Source organism: Oncorhynchus gorbuscha, unplaced genomic scaffold (genome assembly GCF_021184085.1).
Source record: "Oncorhynchus gorbuscha isolate QuinsamMale2020 ecotype Even-year unplaced genomic scaffold, OgorEven_v1.0 Un_scaffold_592, whole genome shotgun sequence".
Classification (NCBI taxonomy): Eukaryota; Metazoa; Chordata; class Actinopteri; order Salmoniformes; family Salmonidae; genus Oncorhynchus; species Oncorhynchus gorbuscha.
The window spans coordinates 142376-163508 of record NW_025745428.1 but is presented as its reverse complement, the minus strand read 5'-3'; the positions used below and the strand labels follow the sequence as shown (position 1 = coordinate 163508).

Sequence of the window (21133 nt, the reverse complement as noted above, 5' to 3'; positions counted from 1 at the left end):
CCCCGTAGTCATTCAGTACAATACTGTGTGTTAGACATTAGCATCCCCGTAGTCATTCAGTACAATACTGTGTGTTAGACATTAGCATCCCCGTAGTCATTCAGTACAATACTGTGTGTTAGACATTAGCATCCCCGTAGTCATTCAGTACAATACTGTGTGTTAGACATTAGCATCCCCGTAGTCATTCAGTACAATACTGTGTGTTAGACATTAGCATCCCCGTAGTCATTCAGTACAATACTGTGTGTTAGACATTAGCATCCCCGTAGTCATTCAGTACAATACTGTGTGTTAGACATTAGCATCCCTGTAGTCATTCAGTACAATACTGTGTGTTAGACATTAGCATCCCCGTAGTCATTCAGTACAATACTGTGTGTTAGACATTAGCATCCCCGTAGTCATTCAGTACAACACTGTGTGTTAGACATTAGCATCCCCGTAGTCATTCAGTACAATACTGTGTGTTAGACATTAGCATCCCCGTAGTCATTCAGTACAATACTGTGTGTTAGACATTAGCATCCCCGTAGTCATTCAGTACAATACTGTGTGTTAGACATTAGCATCCCTGTAGTCATTCAGTACAATACTGTGTGTTAGACATTAGCATCCCCGTAGTCATTCAGTACAATACTGTGTGTTAGACATTAGCATCCCCGTAGTCATTCAGTACAACACTGTGTGGTAGACATTAGCATCCCAGCAGGCTTACAGTTGAAGGGAGAATCTGTTCTGCAGTTAAGGACGACTGAGGCTGAAACAGTTCTGTTTTTGTGTCTAACTTTATTTTATATATTTAAAAAGAGACTATAAATATAGTAGATACATAGAAATAATGTATTTTTAACAAAGTACTATGACTGTTTATATAACAGACTAAAGTACAATTAATACTGTCACTTTTAATCAAAAAATTATATTTGATATTCCTATAGGCATGGCCATGTTATAAGTCTGCAGTTGAGGACATTTTGAGGGGATCAATTCTACTAATCTATTATCACAGTGTCTGCACCGTGTTTCCATTATGTTTTTACTCATTCATTCACACTACCTTGTAAAACAACATGTAATCACTTGAGGGAAATATATTTAAATGCCATCAATTAAATCCCTAAACTAATAACGTGTTTTTCTGGTTTCTCTTCAGCTATATGTCTGTAATATGCAGTCCAAGCCTCTATTCAATGTCACAGATATGTTCTGGATGTGACAATAATATTTTAATAGTTTTTATACTGTTCTCAGTAATGATTTGACAAAAATACATCTAAGGACTGACAAAATGTAGATTCAATAGTAGAAGTCATTGTTCAAGAGCCGAACAGAGGGATGGTAGAAAGCAATGGAATAAATTACATTTATATTTAAATGATCTCCACACGATCTCTGCTACACACTACTCTGCTGTTCTTTCCTTGGCTGACACTTCTTCCTACTGTAGGGGGAGAGGCGGTGAGAGGCAGGACAGGAACACTGGTAACTTCCTTTATGGTTCAGGCACAGGTGAGAGCAGCCACCATTCTTACGGCTGCACTCGTTGATATCTGTTGATGAAACAGGGCAAAGGGCTGGTCAGGAAAATATCATTGGAAGTAGATTTGTCAAAGACTTCCGTTTTGATCAATTTATGTCGTGTGTGTGTGTGTGTGTGTGTGTGTGTGTGTGTGTGTGTGTGTGTGTGTGTGTGTGTGTGTGTGTGTGTGTGTGTGTGTGTGTGTGTGTGTGTGTGTGTGTGTGTGTGTGTGTGTGTGTGTGTGTAGTCATCTCACCTCTGCAGTGGTGTCTGTCTGAGGACAGTTTGTAGCCTCTGGGACAGATACAGCGGTGGGAGCCAGGCAGGTTCACACACTTCCACTGACACCGGTGTCCAGGTACACTGACCTCTGGCTCCTCACATTCATTGATGTCTGTAACAGGATCAGTGTCATTCCAGCAGTTGAAGACAACCTGGACGCCATACACATTCTGTTTGCTGAATGACATTGTTGTATCTATTTTCTATTGATTCCACTAAACTACGTGGAATTGTTTTAAGAATGTCATTACCAAGGATCATTTAGTTATTTTATTTTTGAATTTTAAGACCACTTGAAGAATAAAATATATACAGTACCAGTCAAACGTTTGGACACACCTACACATACTATTTTCTACGTTGTACAATAATAGTGGAGACATCAAAACTATGAAATAACAATGGAATCATGAGGTAACCAAAAAAGTGTTAAACAAATAAAAAATATATTTCAGATTTGCCACCCTTTGCCTTGATTACAGCTTTGCACACACTTTGCATTCTCTCAACCAGCTTCATCTGGAATGCTTTTCCAACAGTCTTGAAGGAGTTCCCACATATCCTGAGCACTTTTTGGCTGCTTTTCCTTCACTAACAGGACAATGACCCAAAACACACCTCCAGGCTTTGTAAGGGCAATTTGACTAAGAAGGAGAGTGATGGAGTGCTGCATCAGATGACCTGGCCTCCACAATCACCCGAACTCAACCCAATTGAGATGGTTTGGGATGAGTTGGACTGCAGAGTGAAGGAAAAGCAGTGCTCAGCATATGTGGGAACTCCTTCAAGACCATTGGAAAAGCATTCTTCATGAAGCTGCTTGAGAGAATGCCAAGAGTGTGCAAAGCTGTCATCAAGTCAAAGGGTGGCTGCTTTGAAGAATCTAAAATACATTTAGATTTTCTACAACTTTTTTTGGTTACTACATTATTCCATTTGTGTTATTTCATATTTTTGATGTCTTCACTATTATTCTACAATGTAGAAAATAGTAAAAATAAAGAAAAACCCTTGAATGAGTAGGTGTCCAAACTTTTCGCTGGTATTGTATACTTCCATACATGTTTTTCAACTGGTACTGAGGACTCTTCAGAAGAGTCTTGTGAGCGTTGTAGATCCAAATACGTGTTTGTGAGAGTCTGACCTTTCCACAGAGGGGTCATATTAGTGTGTAGCCCAAACAGTTTGGACGCGACAGACAGAAGTTGGCAGATCGTCTGTACCACCTTCAGAGGTGTCCCAAGATGCTTGTGGGGGGTCATAGAGCAAAAGGGAGAACCCATCATGTTCTTGAGTCTAATCTTTCCATAGAGATGTTCAGACGCTACAGACAATATATATATATACAATTATTTTTTACCCCGAATTTCGTGGTATCCAATTGTTAGTAGCTACTATCTTGTCTCATCTCTACAACTCCCGTACGGGCTCGGGAGAGACGAAGGCCGGTTGCGACAGAGCCTGGGCACGAACCCAGAGTCTCTGGTGGCACAGCTGGCGCTGCAGTACAGCGCCCTTAACCACTGCGCCACCCGGGAGGCCCTACAGACAATATTTTGAGAGAATGATTTTCGGGATGCCTCATGGTCTGACAAACACCGCTCTAGCTCTGTCACCTTTCACCGCAGATGCAGAAGTGTGACATCGGCTGATGTGGTGGATTGAGATGTCTCTAGCATAAATTGATGGGTTTTTATGGGAGGATTATGCTAATTAGATTTCCGCAAGGGTAATTAAGAGAGAGAGATGTTCCACTAGTCTAATTAGAAGTTGTGGCATTCTATTCATTTCTGCTAAACCTACGGCATCCCAGTGTCTCCTACCTACACACTCCTTTCTGGACAGGTTTCCTCCAGGTATCGGGGTTGAGGGTTGTTTCCTGTACCCTGCGGGACACTCAGCCACACAGGCCCTTCCGTCCCCAGCCAGGGTGTGTCCGTAGGGGCAAGAGCAGCGGAACGAGCCGAAGGTGTTGACGCAGGTCTGCTGGCAGCGCTGTTGCTGCTGGCCCTCCACACACTCATCCACATCTGCGCCGAGGACACACACGCACAGGTATGTGTTTAAAACACACGTTCGTGCGTACGCACAGGAACACACACACACAGGTATGTGTTTAAAACACACGTTCGTGCGTACGCACAGGAACACACACACACACAATTAGGAAAGTGGCCTGTCTGATGCTGATGTCACAAAGGCCCCGAGATGAAAGAGTAGAGCAGCTCTGTCTCGCTTTGATTCTCTCTGTCTCGCTCTGGCACACCTCATTACCATGGAGACCAGGCTTGCACCGTTGGCTTTCATGTACGACAAAGGTGATGTGTGACGATGCCCTTTTGTTTTTGATCGTGTCCGTGTTCAGCGTTCTGCTGCGACAGCAGTATGTGTTAGCTAACATCCACCTCTTCAGTTCCACTGACTGGATCGGCAGCCCTGGTCTCAGTGGTCTGGTTTCAATATGACAAATACAGAGACTAACAGACTGGGAGAAAAACATCTGCTTTATAGAGGAAGCTGCAGTGTGTGGAAAACAACTCAGGAAGATATATCAACTACTGTACCTGCTAGTTGAGCTCCTGCTCTTTCCCAGGAGAGCACCTGTAGCAGTGTGTGTGTGTGTGTGTGCGTGTGTGTGTGTGCGTGTGTGTGTGTGTGTGCGTGTGTGTGTGTGCGTGTGTGTGTGTGTGTAGATGTGTGTGTGTGTGTGTGTATAGATGTGTGTGTGTGTGAATGTAGATGTGTGTGTGTGTAGATGTAGTGTGTGTGTGTGTGTGTGTGTGTGTGTGTGTGTGTGTGTGTGTGTGTGTGTGTGTGTGTGTGTGTGTGTGTGTGTGTGTGTGTGTGTGTGTGTGTGTGTGTGTGTGTGTGTGTGTGTGTGTGTGTGTGTAGATGTGTGTGTGTTTACACCACTGCTGGCCTATAGGAATGTGTAAATTAATATTTATCTCTGCTGTATGGTATGCCTGTCTGAGTCAGACAGATTATAGCATGTGTAGATATTGTGCTAGTCAGCTCTGTCTACAGGAGAAAACCACCTGTTCATTCAACCACCTGTCTATAGACAGTGAATCATGGTAGTACTTTATTCTGAGACGCAAATGTTTGGTTCCTACCTGGAAATAAACTGTGGAGGGAAAATAGAAAGAGTGAGAAAGTATTTCTCAACTGATAAACACTTTATTTTTTTTAACAGAAGCCAATTTCAACCTTTTTAAGGTGGATAATTTGACCCAAGTTATTTACTCGACACCCAAAACCAAATGTCCAGCTGTCACAAGAGACTACTATGTAGGTGCACCGTGGAACAGAGATCCTGAAACATATATTAACGGGGTCTTTCCTCAGGCCGTAGCTTGTTCCTCTGCAGCGCTGCCTTGTGATCAGAGTGGTAGAGATGTTATGGATCCAGAATGTAGAGCTCTAAATGGGGGATTCTCAGGCTGTAAAAACATCACTGAATTTAGGGGCATCGTGATCACATCGTAGAGCCTGTTGGTGCAGACACTACAGCTGTTCTTTATGGAGGAAGACACCTTGGCTAATCAGAGACTGTAGACAGAAGACATCTTGGCTAGTCAGAGACTGTGGAGGAAGACATCTTGGCTAGTCAGAGACTTTGGATAGAAGACATCTTGGCTAGTCAGAGACTGTGGACAGAAGACATCTTGGCTAGTCAGAGACTGTGGACAGAAGACATCTTGGCTAGTCAGAGACTGTGGATAGAAGACATCTTGGCTAGTCAGAGACTGTGGACAGAAGACATCTTGGCTAGTCAGAGACTGTGGACAGAAGACATCTTGGCTAGTCAGAGACTGTGGACAGAAGACATCTTGGCTAGTCAGAGACTGTGGAGGAAGACATCTTGGCTAGTCAGAGACTGTGGACAGAAGACATCTTGGCTAGTCAGAGACTGAAGATGAAGACATCTTGGCTAGTCAGAGACTGTGGACAGAAGACATCTTGGCTAGTCAGAGACTGTGGATGAAGACATCTTGGCTAGTCAGAGACTGTGGATGAAGACATCTTGGCTAGTCAGAGACTGAAGATGAAGACATCTTGGCTAGTCAGAGACTGAAGATGAAGACATCTTGGCTAGTCAGAGACTGTGGATGAAGACATCTTGGCTAGTCAGAGACTGTGGACAGAAGACATCTTGGCTAGTCAGAGACTGTGGATGAAGACATCTTGGCTAGTCAGAGACTGTGGATGAAGACATCTTGGCTAGTCAGAGACTGAAGATGAAGACATCTTGGCTAGTCAGAGACTGAAGATGAAGACATCTTGGCTAGTCAGAGACTGTGGATGAAGACATCTTGGCTAGTCAGAGACTGTGGATGAAGACATCTTGGCTAGTCAGAGACTGTGGACAGAAGACATCTTGGCTAGTCAGAGACTGAAGATGAAGACATCTTGGCTAGTCAGAGACTGAAGATGAAGACATCTTGGCTAGTCAGAGACTGAAGATGAAGACATCTTGGCTAGTCAGAGACTGTGGATGAAGACATCTTGGCTAGTCAGAGGTGGACAGAAGACATCTTGGCTAAAAGACTGTGGACAGAAGACATCTTGCTAGTCCCCCAACAAGGAGGAGCACAAACACAACACTCTTGGTTTTGGGCTGTGGAGGAAGACATCTTATTTCTACCACAAAGCATGGTACATGTGTAGTAGATCTAGACACCAGTTGTTTCAGTGAAACATGAAGATGAAGTACATCTTGGCTAGTCAGACGGCTTTAGCGCAATGGGTGAACACTGTCTGGTGTCGCACAGGAGACCCTGGGTTCAAAGACGTCTTGGCTCGATTGATTGTTTGACTGACCTCTGGAGGACGGTGATCCTCTAACAGGATGAAGCCTGGTCCGCAGTGACACTGAGCTTGTTCCTGGTTCACACTGGAGGACAGCTGGGAACAGCCTGGTTGTTCAGGGGTTATGGGGTCACCTCTAGGGTTAGAGGTGGAGGTTAGAGATGGAGGGGGGAGGCAGTGTCTACCACAGAGCACATGTCTGTATTACATTTTGTTTGTGTATATCCTGTCTGTATATCCTGTCTGTCTGTATGGTCTGTCTGTATATTCTGTATATTGTTAATGGAGGACCAGATCAAATGTTTGGTACATGTAAATGTGCTTGGTGTTTAAAGGTGATTGGGTCTCTTTATAGGACTATAGCAGGTGTGCAGGCTGTATGTGTTATGATAGAGCTGGAATAGAGACCCTGCAGGTGGGTAGTTCTCCAGGAGTAGGGCTGGAATAAAGACCCTGCAGGATGTGGTGACTCTCCAGGAGTAGGGCTGGAATAAAGACCCTGCAGGAGGGTTACTCTCCAGGAGTAGGGCTGGAATAAAGACCCTGCAGGAGGGTTACTCTCAGGAGTTAGGGCTGGAATAAAGACCCTGCAGGAGGGTTACTCTCCAGGAGTAGGGCTGGAATAAAGACCCTGAGCTTAGGAGGGTGACTCTCCAGGAGTAGGGCTGGAATAAAGACCCTGCAGGAGGGTGACTCTCCAGGAGTAGGGCTGGAATAAAGACCCTGCAGGAGGGTGACTCTCAGGAGTAGGGCTGGAATAAAGACCTGCAGGGGGTAGTTCTCCAGGAGTAGGGCTGGAATAAAGACCCTGCAGGAGGGTTACTCTCCAGGAGTAGGGCTGGAATAAAGACCCTGCAGGAGGGTGACTCTCCAGGAGTAGGGCTGGAATAAAGACCCTGCAGGAGGGTGACTCTCCAGGAGCAGGGATGGAATAAAGACCCTGCAGGAGGGTGACTCTCCAAGAGTAGGGCTGGAATAAAGACCCTGGAGGAGGGTGACTCCAGGAGTAGGGCTGGAATAAAGACCCTGCAGGAGGGTTACTCTCCAGGAGTAGGGTTGGAATAAAGACCCTGCAGGAGGGTGACTCTCAGGAGTAGGGCTGGAATAAAGACCCTGCAGGAGGGTTACTCTCCAGGAGTAGGGCTGGAATAAAGACCCTGCAGGAGGGTTACTCTCCAGGAGTAGGGCTGGAATAAAGACCCTGCAGGAGGGTTACTCTCCAAGTGAAGGGCTGGAATAAAGACCCTGGAGGAGGGTGACTCTCCAGGAGTAGGGCTGGAATAAAGACCCTGCAGGAGGGTGACTCTCCAGGAGTAGGGCTGGAATAAAGACCCTGCAGGAGGGTTACTCTCCAAGTGAAGGGCTGGAATAAAGACCCTGGAGGAGGGTGACTCTCCAGGAGTAGGGCTGGAATAAAGACCCTGCAGGAGGGTGACTCTCCAAGAGTAGGGCTGGAATAAAGACCCTGGAGGAGGGTGACTCTCCAGGAGTAGGGCTGGAATAAAGACCCTGCAGGAGGGTTACTCTCCAGGAGTAGGGCTGGAATAAAGACCCTGCAGGAGGGTGACTCTCAGGAGTAGGGCTGGAATAAAGACCCTGCAGGAGGGTTACTCTCCAGGAGTAGGGCTGGAATAAAGACCCTGCAGGAGGGTTACTCTCCAGGAGTAGGGCTGGAATAAAGACCCTGCAGGAGGGTGACTCTCCAGGAGTAGGGCTGGAATAAAGACCCTGCAGGAGGGTGACTCTCCAGGAGTAGGGCTGGAATAAAGACCCTGCAGGAGGGTGACTCTCCAGGAGTAGAGCTGGAATAAAGACCCTGCAGGAGGGTGACTCTCCATGAGTAGGGCTGGAATAAAGACCCTGCAGGAGGGTGACTCTCCAGGAGTAGGGCTGGAATAAAGACCCTGCAGGAGGGTTACTCTCCAGGAGTAGGGCTGGAATAAAGACCCTGCCGGAGGGTGACTCTCCAGGAGTAGGGCTGGAATAAAGACCCTGCAGGAGGGTGACACTCCAGGAGTAGGGCTGGAATAAAGACCCTGCAGGAGGGTGACTCTCCAAGTGAAGGGCTGGAATAAAGACCCTGGAGGAGGGTGACTCTCCAGGAGTAGGGCTGGAATAAAGACCCTGCAGGAGGGTTACTCTCCAGGAGTAGGGCTGGAATAAAGACCCTGCAGGAGGGTGACTCTCAGGAGTAGGGCTGGAATAAAGACCCTGCAGGAGGGTTACTCTCCAGGAGTAGGGCTGGAATAAAGACCCTGCAGGAGGGTGACTCTCCAGGAGTAGGGCTGGAATAAAAACCCTGCAGGAGGGTGACTCTCCAGGAGTAGGGCTGGAATAAAGACCCTGCAGGAGGGTGACTCTCCAGGAGTAGGGCTGGAATAAAGACCCTGCAGGAGAGTAGTTCTCCAGGAGTAGGGCTGGAATAAAGACCCTGCAGGAGGGTTACTCTCCAGGAGTAGGGCTGGAATAAAGACCCTGCAGGAGGGTTACTCTCAGGAGTAGGGCTGGAATAAAGACCCTGCAGGAGGGTGACTCTCCAGGAGTAGAGCTGGAATAAAGACCCTGCAGGAGGGTGACTCTCCATGAGTAGGGCTGGAATAAAGACCCTGCAGGAGGGTGACTCTCCAGGAGTAGGGCTGGAATAAAGACCCTGCAGGAGGGTGACTCTCCAGGAGTAGGGCTGGAATAAAAACCCTGCAGGAGGGTGACTCTCCAGGAGTAGGGCTGGAATAAAGACCCTGCAGGAGGGTGACTCTCCAGGAGTAGGGCTGGAATAAAGACCCTGCAGGAGGGTGACTCTCAGGAGTAGGGCTGGAATAAAGACCCTGCAGGAGGGTTACTCTCCAGGAGTAGGGCTGGAATAAAGACCCTGCAGGAGGGTGACTCTCCAGGAGTAGGGCTGGAATAAAAACCCTGCAGGAGGGTGACTCTCCAGGAGTAGGGCTGGAATAAAGACCCTGCAGGAGGGTGACTCTCCAGGAGTAGGGCTGGAATAAAGACCCTGCAGGAGAGTAGTTCTCCAGGAGTAGGGCTGGAATAAAGACCCTGCAGGAGGGTTACTCTCCAGGAGTAGGGCTGGAATAAAGACCCTGGAGGAGGGTAGTTCTCCTGGAGTAGGGCTGGAATAAAGACCCTGCAGGAGGGTTACTCTCCAAGTGAAGGGCTGGAATAAAGACCCTGGAGGAGGGTGACTCTCCAGGAGTAGGGCTGGAATAAAGACCCTGCAGGAGGGTTACTCTCCAGGAGTAGGGCTGGAATAAAGACCCTGCAGGAGGGTGACTCTCCAGGAGTAGGGCTGGAATAAAGACCCTGCAGGAGGGTGACTCTCCAGGAGTAGGGCTGGAATAAAAACCCTGCAGGAGGGTGACTCTCCAGGAGTAGGGCTGGAATAAAGACCCTGCAGGAGGGTGACTCTCCAGGAGTAGGGCTGGAATAAAGACCCTGCAGGAGAGTAGTTCTCCAGGAGTAGGGCTGGAATAAAGACCCTGCAGGAGGGTTACTCTCCAGGAGTAGGGCTGGAATAAAGACCCTGGAGGAGGGTAGTTCTCCTGGAGTAGGGTTGGCCACACCTGCATTTCACTGAGCCCCAGCAATTTAAAACAGGACTGTCTTCCAACAGCCACAGCTGGTCCCAATAAAGACCCATCAGGAGTTAGTTCAAGAGAAGGGCTGGAAGTGAATTGGGACCGGCTGCCACAGGAGCACAGCACTGACTTCCTGGTCAGTCACTCAGGAGTCAGTTACTGAGGAGATGATGCGTGTAACAGACATTCTGATGTCACTGAGGTAATAATGTAGAAAACAGAGTAGAGCTGCAACGTCTCCTTTCTCCTTCTCACCTGCCCAAACACAGGAGGACACAGTCGAGGAGGTGAACACAGCAACAAAACATGTAAACCTTTATTTAACCAGGCAAGTAGGAACAAATTCTTATTTTCAAGACCCTAGGAACAGGAGGTTAACTGCCTGTCCAGGAGCAGGCGAAGATTTGTACCTTGTCAGCAGGAGGGTTTGACTCGCAACCTTCCAGGTTACTGGAGTAAAGCTCTTACCACAGGAGGGTGCAACCTATCGTATCAACATACGTTCTGAATAAAACCCTGGCCTTTCAGCTCTTCAGTTTGGTAGTACAGAATCTCCAGAGAGGCATCACAATGGGGAATGATAGAGCAGTGACCCAAGCAGGAGGGAGACCTCTCCACCGTCCAGCCTGCAGACAGTAGCTGTGGATATCCCCAGGAGGGTGACCCTGCATAGCAGGGCTGGAAGTGTTAAAGACCCGGGGACCAGGAGTTGTCTACCTCCAAGTAGAAGGTGCCATGAGCTGGCAGGGGAGGGTAAAGCACAGCGGACGCCTGTTTAGGGTCACAGGCCTGGGAGCTCCTCTGTGTTTGTAGGAATAATAAGATGCTGGTCTGACCTGTTTAAAGACAGATACGAATAAAGTCTCATTGTGCAGGAGGTTTCACCATCATCTCCGGACAATGGCGACGATGACGTCTCGACGCCTGACTGTGATGACTGTCACTTGTGTCGGTTTCATTGTCCTGTGACCTGTTTGATGCCCGATCCGGAGAGGTCAGTTGCGTCGATGAGTTTCACCACCATCATCATCATCATCGTCAGATAATGAGATGCAGTCTCCTTCACTTGGATGTGATGACCAAACGTGTCTGTTCCATTGACCCAGTGGCTGGTGGTGTTGCTGGAGTTGAAAAGCTTGTGGAGCTGGTCTCAGTGGGTCTCTGAGGAGTAGGGCTCCTGTGTGTTTGTGCTGCTCACATCTGCTGGCTGACGCCCTGGCCAGGCTCCAACTGGGTGGCCCCTAAAGCACCCCCTTCCTGGGTAATGAATCCTCCTGCATAGTCTGGGAATAAAGGCCCCCTGGTGCCAATACCCTTCAGCGACCAGCAGGCTGGATGTGGAAGTAATGGTCTCTGTAGTAGCAGAGGAGGATGTGGAGGCCTGAGGTCTAGTGGGCTTCTCAGGGCCCCTTCTCTGTCTGTTAGATCCCTGGTGTCTTTCAAATTCTCCTCCACATGGTGAGCTTTGGTGCTGCGGTCTATGGAGTGTGGGTCTTTTAGGTGGGTGTGGGGGTCCACGTGGTGCGTTGGCCAGCAACACGGGCTTGGAGGCGGTGTTAGCGATGGTATTGTAGTGAAGCTGTAGGTGGTTCTTCAGAGCAGACAGCACGGCAAGGTTCTGGCTCTGGATCCTGGGCATCGGGACGGTGGGCTCTTTCTGCTTCCATGACCTCATCATATCAGACTCTAGGATAGAAGAGGCACAGAGGAGGATCATGAGACATCATATCAGGCTCTAGGAGGGAAGAGGCACAGAGGAGGATCAATACCAGGAGACACCTTATCAGACTCTAGGAAACACAGAGGACAGGAGACATCATATCAGACTCTAGGAGGGAGAGGCACAGAGGAGGATCAAACAGGAGACATCATATCAGACTCAGGAAGTCAGTTAAGAACAAACATCATATCAGACTCTAGGAGGGAGAGGCACAGAGGAGAACCAGGAGACATCATATCAGACTCTAGGAGGGAGAGGCACAGAGGAGGATCAGGAGACATCATATCAGACTCTAGGAGGGAGAGGCACAGAGGAGAATCAGGAGACATCATATCAGACTCTAGGAGGGAGAGGCACAGAGGAGGATCAATCAGGAGACATCATATCAGACTCTAGGAGGGAGAGGCACAGAGGAGGACCAGGAGACATCATATCAGACTCTAGGAGGGAGAGGCACAGAGGAGTTCAGGAGACATCATATCAGACTCTAGAGAGGAAGAGGCACAGAAGGAGAACCAGGAGACATCATATCAGACCTAGGGGGAGAGGCACAGAGGAGGACCACCAGGAGACATCATATCAGACTCTAGGAGGGAAGAGGCACAGAGGAGAACCAGGAGACATCATATCAGACTCTAGGAGGGAGAGGACAGAGGAGAACCAGGAGACATCATATCAGACTCTAGGGGGGAGAGGCACAGAGGAGGACCAAGCTGGCAGGGAGACATCATATCAGACTCTAGGAGGGAAGAGGCACAGAGGAGGACCAATACCAGGAGACATCATATCAGACTCTAGGAGGGAAGAGGCACAGAGGAGGACCAATACCAGGAGACATCATATCAGACTCTAGGAGGAAGAGGCACAGAGGAGAACCAGGAGACATCATATCAGACTCTAGGAGGGAAGAGGCACAGAGGAGGACCAATACCAGGAGACATCATATCAGACTCTAGGAGGGTGAGGACAGTCAGGAGGATGGAGACATCATTGTCTCTGTGAGAGGCACAGAGGCCCGATCCGGAGAGGTCAGGCTCTAGGAGGGGAGATGGTTTCACCCCATCATCATCAGACTCTAGGAGGGAGATAATGATGCAGTCTCAGACTCTAGGAGGGAGAGGCACAAAGGAGGTTCCATTGACCCAGTATCAGACTCTTGCTGGAGTTGAGGAGAACTTGTGGAGCTGGTCTCAGTGGACTCTGAGGACGGGGCTCCTGTGTGTTTGTGGCTCACATCAGAGGCCCTGGCCAACCAGGAGACATCATATCAGACTCTAGGAGGGAGAGGCACAGAGGAGGATCCTACCAGGAGACATCATATCAGACTCTAGGAGGGAGAGGCACCAGGAGACATCATATCAGACTCTAGGAGGGAGAGGCACAGAGGAGAATCAGGAGACATCATATCAGACTCTAGGAGGGAGAGGCACAGAGGAGGCAGGAGACATCATATCAGACTCTAGGAGGGAGAGCACAGAGGAGAATCAGGAGACATCATATCAGTGGGAGGGCCCCTTCTCTGTCTGTTAGATCCCAGGAGACATCATATCAGACTCTAGGATGGTGAGCTTTGGCACTGGAGAACCAGGAGACATCATATCAGACTCTAGGTGGGGTGGAGGTCTTTAGGAGGAGGACCAATACCAGGAGACATCATATCAGACTCTAGGAGGTGGTTCTTCAGGCACAGAGGAGGATCAGGAGACATCATATCAGACTCTAGGAGGGGAGAGGCATAGAGGAGGACCAATACCATGAGACATCATATCAGACTCTAGGAGGGAGAGGCACAGAGGAGGACCAGGAGACATCATATCAGACTCTAGGAGGGAAGAGGCACAGAGGAGGATCAGGAGACATCATATCAGACTCTAGGAGGGAAGAGGCACAGAGGAGATCAGGAGACATCATATCAGACTCTAGGAGGGAGAGGCACAGAGGAGGATCAATACCAGGAGACACCATATCAGACTCTAGGAGGGAGAGGCACAGAGGAGGAGGATCAGGAGACATCATATCAGACTCTAGGAGGGAGAGGCACAGAGGAGGAACCAGGAGACATCATATCAGACTCTAGGAGGGAGAGGCACAGAGGAGGATCAGGAGACATCATATCAGACTCTAGGAGGGAGAGGCACAGAGGAGGATCAGGAGACATCATATCAGACTCTAGGAGGGAGAGGCACAGAGGAGGATCAATACCAGGAGACATCATATCAGACTCTAGGAGGGAGAGGCACAGAGGAGAACCAGGAGACATCATATCAGACTCTAGGAGGGAAGAGGCACAGAGGAGGACCAATACCAGGAGACATCATATCAGACTCTAGGAGGGGAGAGGCACAGAGGAGGATCAGGAGACATCATATCAGACTCTAGGAGGGGAGAGGCACAGAGGAGAATCAGGAGACATCATATCAGACTCTAGGAGGGAGAGGCACAGAGGAGGATCAGGAGACATCATATCAGACTCTAGGAGGGAGAGGCACAGAGGAGAACCAGGAGACATCATATCAGACTCTAGGAGGGAGAGGCACAGAGGAGGACCAGGAGACATCATATCAGACTCTAGGAGGGAGAGGCACAGAGGAGGACCAGGAGACATCATATCAGACTCTAGGAGGGAGAGGCACAGAGGAGGATCAGGAGACATCATATCAGACTCTAGGAGGGAGAGGCACAGAGGAGAACCAGGAGACATCATATCAGACTCTAGGAGGGAGAGGCACAGAGGAGAACCAGGAGACATCATATCAGACTCTAGGAGGGAGAGGCACAGAGGAGAACCAGGAGACATCATATCAGACTCTAGGAGGGAGAGGCACAGAGGAGAACCAGGAGACATCATATCAGACTCTAGGAGGGAGAGGCACAGAGGAGAATCAGGAGACATCATATCAGACTCTAGGAGGGAGAGGCAGAGGAGGATCAATACCAGGAGACATCATATCAGACTCTAGGAGGGAGAGGCACAGAGGAGAACCAGGAGACATCATATCAGACTCTAGGAGGGAGAGGCACAGAGGAGAACCAGGAGACATCATATCAGACTCTAGGAGGGAGAGGCACAGAGGAGAACCAGGAGACATCATATCAGACTCTAGGAGGGAGAGGCACAGAGGAGGAGAACCAGGAGACATCATATCAGACTCTAGGAGGGAGAGGCACAGAGGAGAACCAGGAGACATCATATCAGACTCTAGGAGGGAGAGGCACAGAGGAGAACCAGGAGACATCATATCAGACTCTAGGAGGGAGAGGCACAGAGGAGAACCAGGAGACATCATATCAGACTCTAGGAGGGAGAGGCACAGAGGAGGACCAATACCAGGAGACATCATATCAGACTCTAGGAGGGAGAGGCACAGAGGAGAACCAGGAGACATCATATCAGACTCTAGGAGGGAGAGGCACAGAGGAGAATCAGGAGACATCATATCAGACTCTAGGAGGGAGAGGCACAGAGGAGAACCAGGAGACATCATATCAGACTCTAGGAGGGAGAGGCACAGAGGAGAACCAGGAGACATCATATCAGACTCTAGGAGGGAGAGGCACAGAGGAGAACCAGGAGACATCATATCAGACTCTAGGAGGGAGAGGCACAGAGGAGAACCAGGAGACATCATATCAGACTCTAGGAGGGAGAGGCACAGAGGAGAATCAGGAGACATCATATCAGACTCTAGGAGGGAGAGGCACAGAGGAGGATCAGGAGACATCATATCAGACTCTAGGAGGGAGAGGCACAGAGGAGGATCAGGAGACATCATATCAGACTCTAGGAGGGAGAGGCACAGAGGAGGATCAGGAGACATCATATCAGACTCTAGGAGGGAGAGGCACAGAGGAGGATCAGGAGACATCATATCAGACTCTAGGAGGGAGAGGCACAGAGGAGGATCAGGAGACATCATATCAGACTCTAGGAGGGAAGAGGCACAGAGGAGGATCAGGAGACATCATATCAGACTCTAGGAGGGAGAGGCACAGAGGAGGATCAGGAGACATCATATCAGACTCTAGGAGGGAAGAGGCACAGAGGAGGATCAGGAGACATCATATCAGACTCTAGGAGGGAGAGGCACAGAGGAGGATCAGGAGACATCATATCAGACTCTAGGAGGGGAGAGGCACAGAGGAGGACCAATACCAGGAGACATCATATCAGACTCTAGGAGGGAGAGGCACAGAGGAGGACCAATACCAGGAGACATCATATCAGACTCTAGGAGGGAGAGGCACAGAGGAGGATCAGGAGACATCATATCAGACTCTAGGAGGGAGAGGCACAGAGGAGGACCAATACCAGGAGACATCATATCAGACTCTAGGAGGGAGAGGCACAGAGGAGGATCAGGAGACATCATATCAGACTCTAGGAGGGAGAGGCACAGAGGAGGATCAGGAGACATCATATCAGACTCTAGGAGGGAGAGGCACAGAGGAGAACCAGGAGACATCATATCAGACTCTAGGAGGGAAGAGGCACAGAGGAGGATCAATACCAGGAGACATCATCAGACTCTAGGAGGGGAGAGGCACAGAGGAGGACCAGGAGACATCATATCAGACTCTAGGAGGGAGAGGCACAGAGGAGGATCAATACCAGGAGACATCATCAGACTCTAGGAGGGAGAGGCACAGAGGAGAATCAGGAGACATCATATCAGACTCTAGGAGGGAGAGGCACAGAGGAGAATCAGGAGACATCATATCAGACTCTAGGAGGGAGAGGAGAGGAGCACAGAGGAGAATCAGGAGACATCATATCAGACTCTAGGAGGGAGACCAGGAGACATCATCAGACTCTAGGAGGGAGAGGCACAGAGGAGGATCAATACCAGGAGACATCATATCAGACTCTAGGAGGGAGAGGCACAGAGGAGGATCAATACCAGGAGACATCATCAATCGGTGCCTTCGTTTAAAGCAGGGTACAAATCAGATTACAGGGTATGTTTTATAATTATTCCACATGAAGGAGATAGCCTACTGTAGAATACCATGCTGACAGTAATCTACAGCTGTCTCCCGCTCAGGCCTCACACTGAAAAGAGAGAGGTGGAGGGCCACGGTGGACGCTCACCAAGGGGCCAAAGAGGACTAAGTCAGTAAGTCAAGTCTCTCACCCTTGCAGACAGGTTTGGTGCCATTCCAGTTCTGGCCCTTGCAGTAGAGCAGTGAGTGTCCATAAAGCCTGTAGCCAGCATCACAGCTGAAGAGAGCCCAGGACCCGTCCTCTGTTACACTGGTAACCCCTGCAGGAGATCCCCTGGGCTGGGACACCCAGAGGCTGGAATACACACACAGGAGATTCAACACAGATTAGAAGAGAAAAGAGAGAGAAATCCAATTTTGATCAACTCCCATATCTACTGGGTGAAAAACCACAGTGTGACATCACAGCAGCAAGATTAGTGACCTGTTGCCACAAGAAAAGGGCAACTAGTGAAGAACAAACACCATTGTAAATACAACCTCTATTTATTTATTTTCCCTTTTGTACTTTAACTATTTGCACATCGTTATAACACTGTATAATATACATAAACATAATATGACATTTGAAATGTCTTTATTCTTTTGGAACTTTTGTGAATGTAATGCTTACTGTAATGTTTACATATTTCCCGTGCCGATAAAGCACCTTGAATTGAGACAGAGACAGAGACAGAGAGAGAGAGAGACAGAGAGAGAGAGAGAGAGAGACAGAGAGAGAAAGAGACAGAGAGAGAGAGACAGAGAGAGAAAGAGACAGAGAGAGAGAGAGAGAGAGAGAGAGAGAGAGAGAGAGAGAGAGAGAGAGAGAGAGAGAGAGAGAGAGAGAGAGAGAGAGAGAGAGAGAGAGAGAGAGAGAGAGAGAGAGAGACAGAGAGAGAGACACAGAGAGAGAGACACAGAGAGAGAGACAGAGAGAGAAAGACAGAGAGAGAGAGAGACAGAGAGAGAGACACACAGAGAGAGAGAGACAGAGAGAGAGAGACTTAACAGCTCAACACCTTTCCTCAGTGAAAACAATGTACTGAGCAAATGTCAAATTGGCTTTTTACCAAATTACTGTACGACAGACCACGTATTCACCCTGCACACCCTAATTGACAAACAAACAAACCAAAACAAAGGCAAAGTCTTCTCATGCTTAGTTGATTTCAAAAAAGCCTTTGACTCAATTTGGCATGACGGTCTAGTATACAAAATTATGGAAAATGGTGTTGGGGGAAAAACATACGACTTTACAAACAACAAGTGTGCGGTTAAAATTGGTAAAAAAACACACACATTTCTCTCCACAGGGCCGTGGGGTGAGACAGGGATGCAGCTTAAGCCCCACCCCCTTCAACATATATATCAACAAATTGACGAGGGAACTAGAACGGTCTGCAGCACCCGGCCTCACCTTACTAGAATCTGAAGTCAAATGTCTATTGATGATCTGGTGCTTCTGTCCCCAACCAAGGAGGCCCTACAGCAGCACCTAGATCTTCTGCACAGATTCTGTCAGACCTGGGCCCTGACAGACCTGGGCCCTGACAGACCTGGGCCCTGACAGACCTGGGCCCTGACAGTAAATCTCAGTAAGACAAAAAATGTGGTGTTCCAAAGAAAGTCCAGTCGCCAGAACCACAAATACAAATTCCATCTTGACACCGTTTCCCTAGAGCACACAGGAAACTATACATACCTCGACCTAAACATCAGGACCACAGGTCACTTCCACAAAGCTGTGAACGATCTGAGAGACAAGGCAAGAAGGGCATTCTATGCCATCAAAAGGAACATAAAATTCAACATACCAATTAGGATCTGGCTAAAAATACTTGAATCAGTTATAGAGCCCATTGCCCTTTATGGTTGTGAGGTCTGGGGTCCGCTCACCAACCAAGAATTCACAAAATGGGACAAACACCAAATTGAGACTCCGTGTACAACGTAGAACGGGACAACAGCACAATTAGACCCAAGCAAATCATGAGAAAACAAAAAGATAATTACTTGACACAAAAACAGAGCCAACTAGAATGCTATCTGGCCCTAAACAGAGAGTACACCGTGGCAGAATACCTGACCACTGTGACTGACCCAAACTTAAGGAAAGCTTTGACTACCATCAGACTCAGTGAGCATAGCCTTGCTATTGAGAAATTGAGAGAGAGACGTGTAACTTGTAAATACATGTATCAAACTCAAGTCACTTACCAACACACACGGGAGGTTCCCTGGTCCACTGTCCAGACACACAGCTGTTGGTTCTATATCCATGGATCTTATAGCCAGGGTTACAGGTGAACGCTACATACAGCCCGCTGTAACGGAAGAATGTTCTACCGTTCTCCACGTGTCTGAAACTACTGCATTCCTCACCCAATGACCCTGGAGACAGAACAGAGATCAACATAAAGACAGTCTGATGCCATGAGGAGTTCCCATTGATCTCAGAAGTCATTTTTACCAACCAAACAGAAAGAAGATATCCAATAGATGAAATCCAAACCAGTTGACATGGTAGACAGACTGACTGACCTGGAGGGAGGGTCCATAGCAGAGCGACTAGTGCAGAGAGAAGCCCTGTCAGAGCCCCCATGGTCTCTCCCTGCAGCAGACTGAGGTGCTCTACTCTTTCTCTCTCTCTCTCTCTCCCCTTCCTCTCCACTCTTCCTCTCTCTCCTTTCCTCTCACTCTCTCTACTCTTCTCTCTCCCCCTTCCTCTCTCTCTCCCTTCCTCTCACTCTCCCTTCCTCTCTACTCTTCTCTCTCTTTCCCTTCCTCTCCCTCGCTCTACTCTTCTCTCTCTCCCTTCCTCTTGTCTCTCTCTCTCCCTTCCTCTCCCTCTCTCTACTCTTCTCTCTCTTTCCCTTCCTCTCCCTCGCTTTACTCTTCTCTCTCTTTCCCTTCCTCTCCCTCTCTCTACTCTTCTCTCGCTCTCCGTTCCTCTCCCTCGCTCTACTCCTCTCTCTTTACTCTTTCTCTCTTTCCCTTCCTCTCCCTCGCTCTACTCCTCTCTCTTTCCCTTCCTCTCCCTCTCTCTACTCCTCTCTCTTTACTCTTGTCTCTCTCCTTTCCTCTCGTCTCTCTCTCTCCCTTCCTCTCCCTCTCTCTACTCTTCTCTCGCTCTCCCTTCCTCTCCCTCGCTCTACTCCTCTCTCTTTACTCTTCTCTCTCTTTCCCTTCCTCTCCCTCACTCTACTCCTCTCTCTTTCCCTTCCTCTCCCTCACTCTACTCCTCTCTCTTTACTCTTCTCTCTCTTTCCCTTCCTCTCCCTCTCTCTACTCCTCTCTCTTTACTCTTCTCTCCCATCCTCCCTCTCTTTCTCCGTATCTGTGATTCTCTGGCACCGTGTAGTTCTGAGTGTGCGTGTTCGCATGCATGTGTTGTCCTGTGTGTGTGTTGTCCTGTTTGTGTGTGTGATCCTGAACACCAGACCTGTGGAATGCCTCCGACCCTCCTGAGAGAGGCTGGTCCTGCCATTTGGCCTCCCTCCCTGTCAGTCAGAAGTACGAGGTGTGTTTAACAGTGCTCACACATTGCTTTATAATTATGGGGCTTCCAATACACACCCACCTCTACATGCATGCACAAACATGTGCATAAACACACCCACCTCTACATGCATGCACAAACATGTGCATAAACACACCCACCTCTACATGCATGCACAAACATGTGCATAAACACACCCACCTCTACATGCATGCACAAACATGTGCATAAACACACCCACAAACATGTGCCTCTACATGCATGCACAAACATGTGCATGCACAAAACACACACCCACCTCTACATGCATGCACAAACATGTGCATAAACACACCCACCTCTACATGCATGCACAAACATGTGCATAAACACACCCACCTCTACATGCATGCACAAACATGTGCATACAACAAACTACACACACAAACATGTGCATAAACACACCCACCTCTACATGCATGCACAAACATGTGCATAAACACACCCACAAACATGTGAACCAACCGAATACAAATGTGAACCAAGGAAACAGCCAGTAAAGAGCATTTAAAGCGACACATCACATTATACAACATAACAGCAACCTTACCGGTTCACTAGTTGATATAGAATAAGGAAGTCGGAGACAAGGCAGCCTCGTCTGAGATAGAACAGCCAATAGGAGCAGGAGTCTATCTCCTGGTTCTGTAGTGAGACAGCTTGATGTACAGTACACCCTCTTGGACAGGACA

General features: G+C 48.5%; 1 protein-coding gene and 1 long non-coding RNA gene across 2 annotated transcripts; both read right to left on the bottom strand.

The window, feature by feature from the left end:
- Positions 1-772: 772 nt before the first annotated feature.
- LOC124018979 lies at positions 773-3892 on the bottom strand. Its single transcript, XR_006835718.1, has 3 exons — positions 3628-3892; positions 1779-1916; positions 773-1553 (listed from the first exon to the last, which is right to left on the bottom strand). It is a non-coding gene; the product is annotated as an uncharacterized LOC124018979 (long non-coding RNA).
- A 7458-nt stretch (positions 3893-11350) lies between these two features.
- Positions 11351-19556, bottom strand: LOC124018965. The gene is made up of 3 exons (XM_046334297.1): positions 19445-19556; positions 19121-19294; positions 11351-11886 (listed from the first exon to the last, which is right to left on the bottom strand). Exons 1-3 carry the CDS (start codon positions 19503-19505, stop codon positions 11351-11353), a joined length of 771 nt encoding a protein of 256 aa, XP_046190253.1. The 5' UTR covers positions 19506-19556.
- Positions 19557-21133: the final 1577 nt, after the last annotated feature.

Coding starts and splice junctions, on each gene's coding strand:
- LOC124018965 (XM_046334297.1), bottom strand. CDS start 19,505: ATGGGGGCTCTGACAGGGCTTCTCTCTGCACTAGTCGCTCTGCTATGG. Junction 19,295..19,444: donor GCTATGGACCCTCCCTCCAG/GTCAGTCAGTCT, acceptor TTCTGTCTCCAG/GGTCATTGGGTGAGGAATGC. Junction 11,887..19,120: donor GGAACCTCCCGTGTGTGTTG/GTAAGTGACTTG, acceptor CTTCTATCCTAG/AGTCTGATATGATGAGGTCA.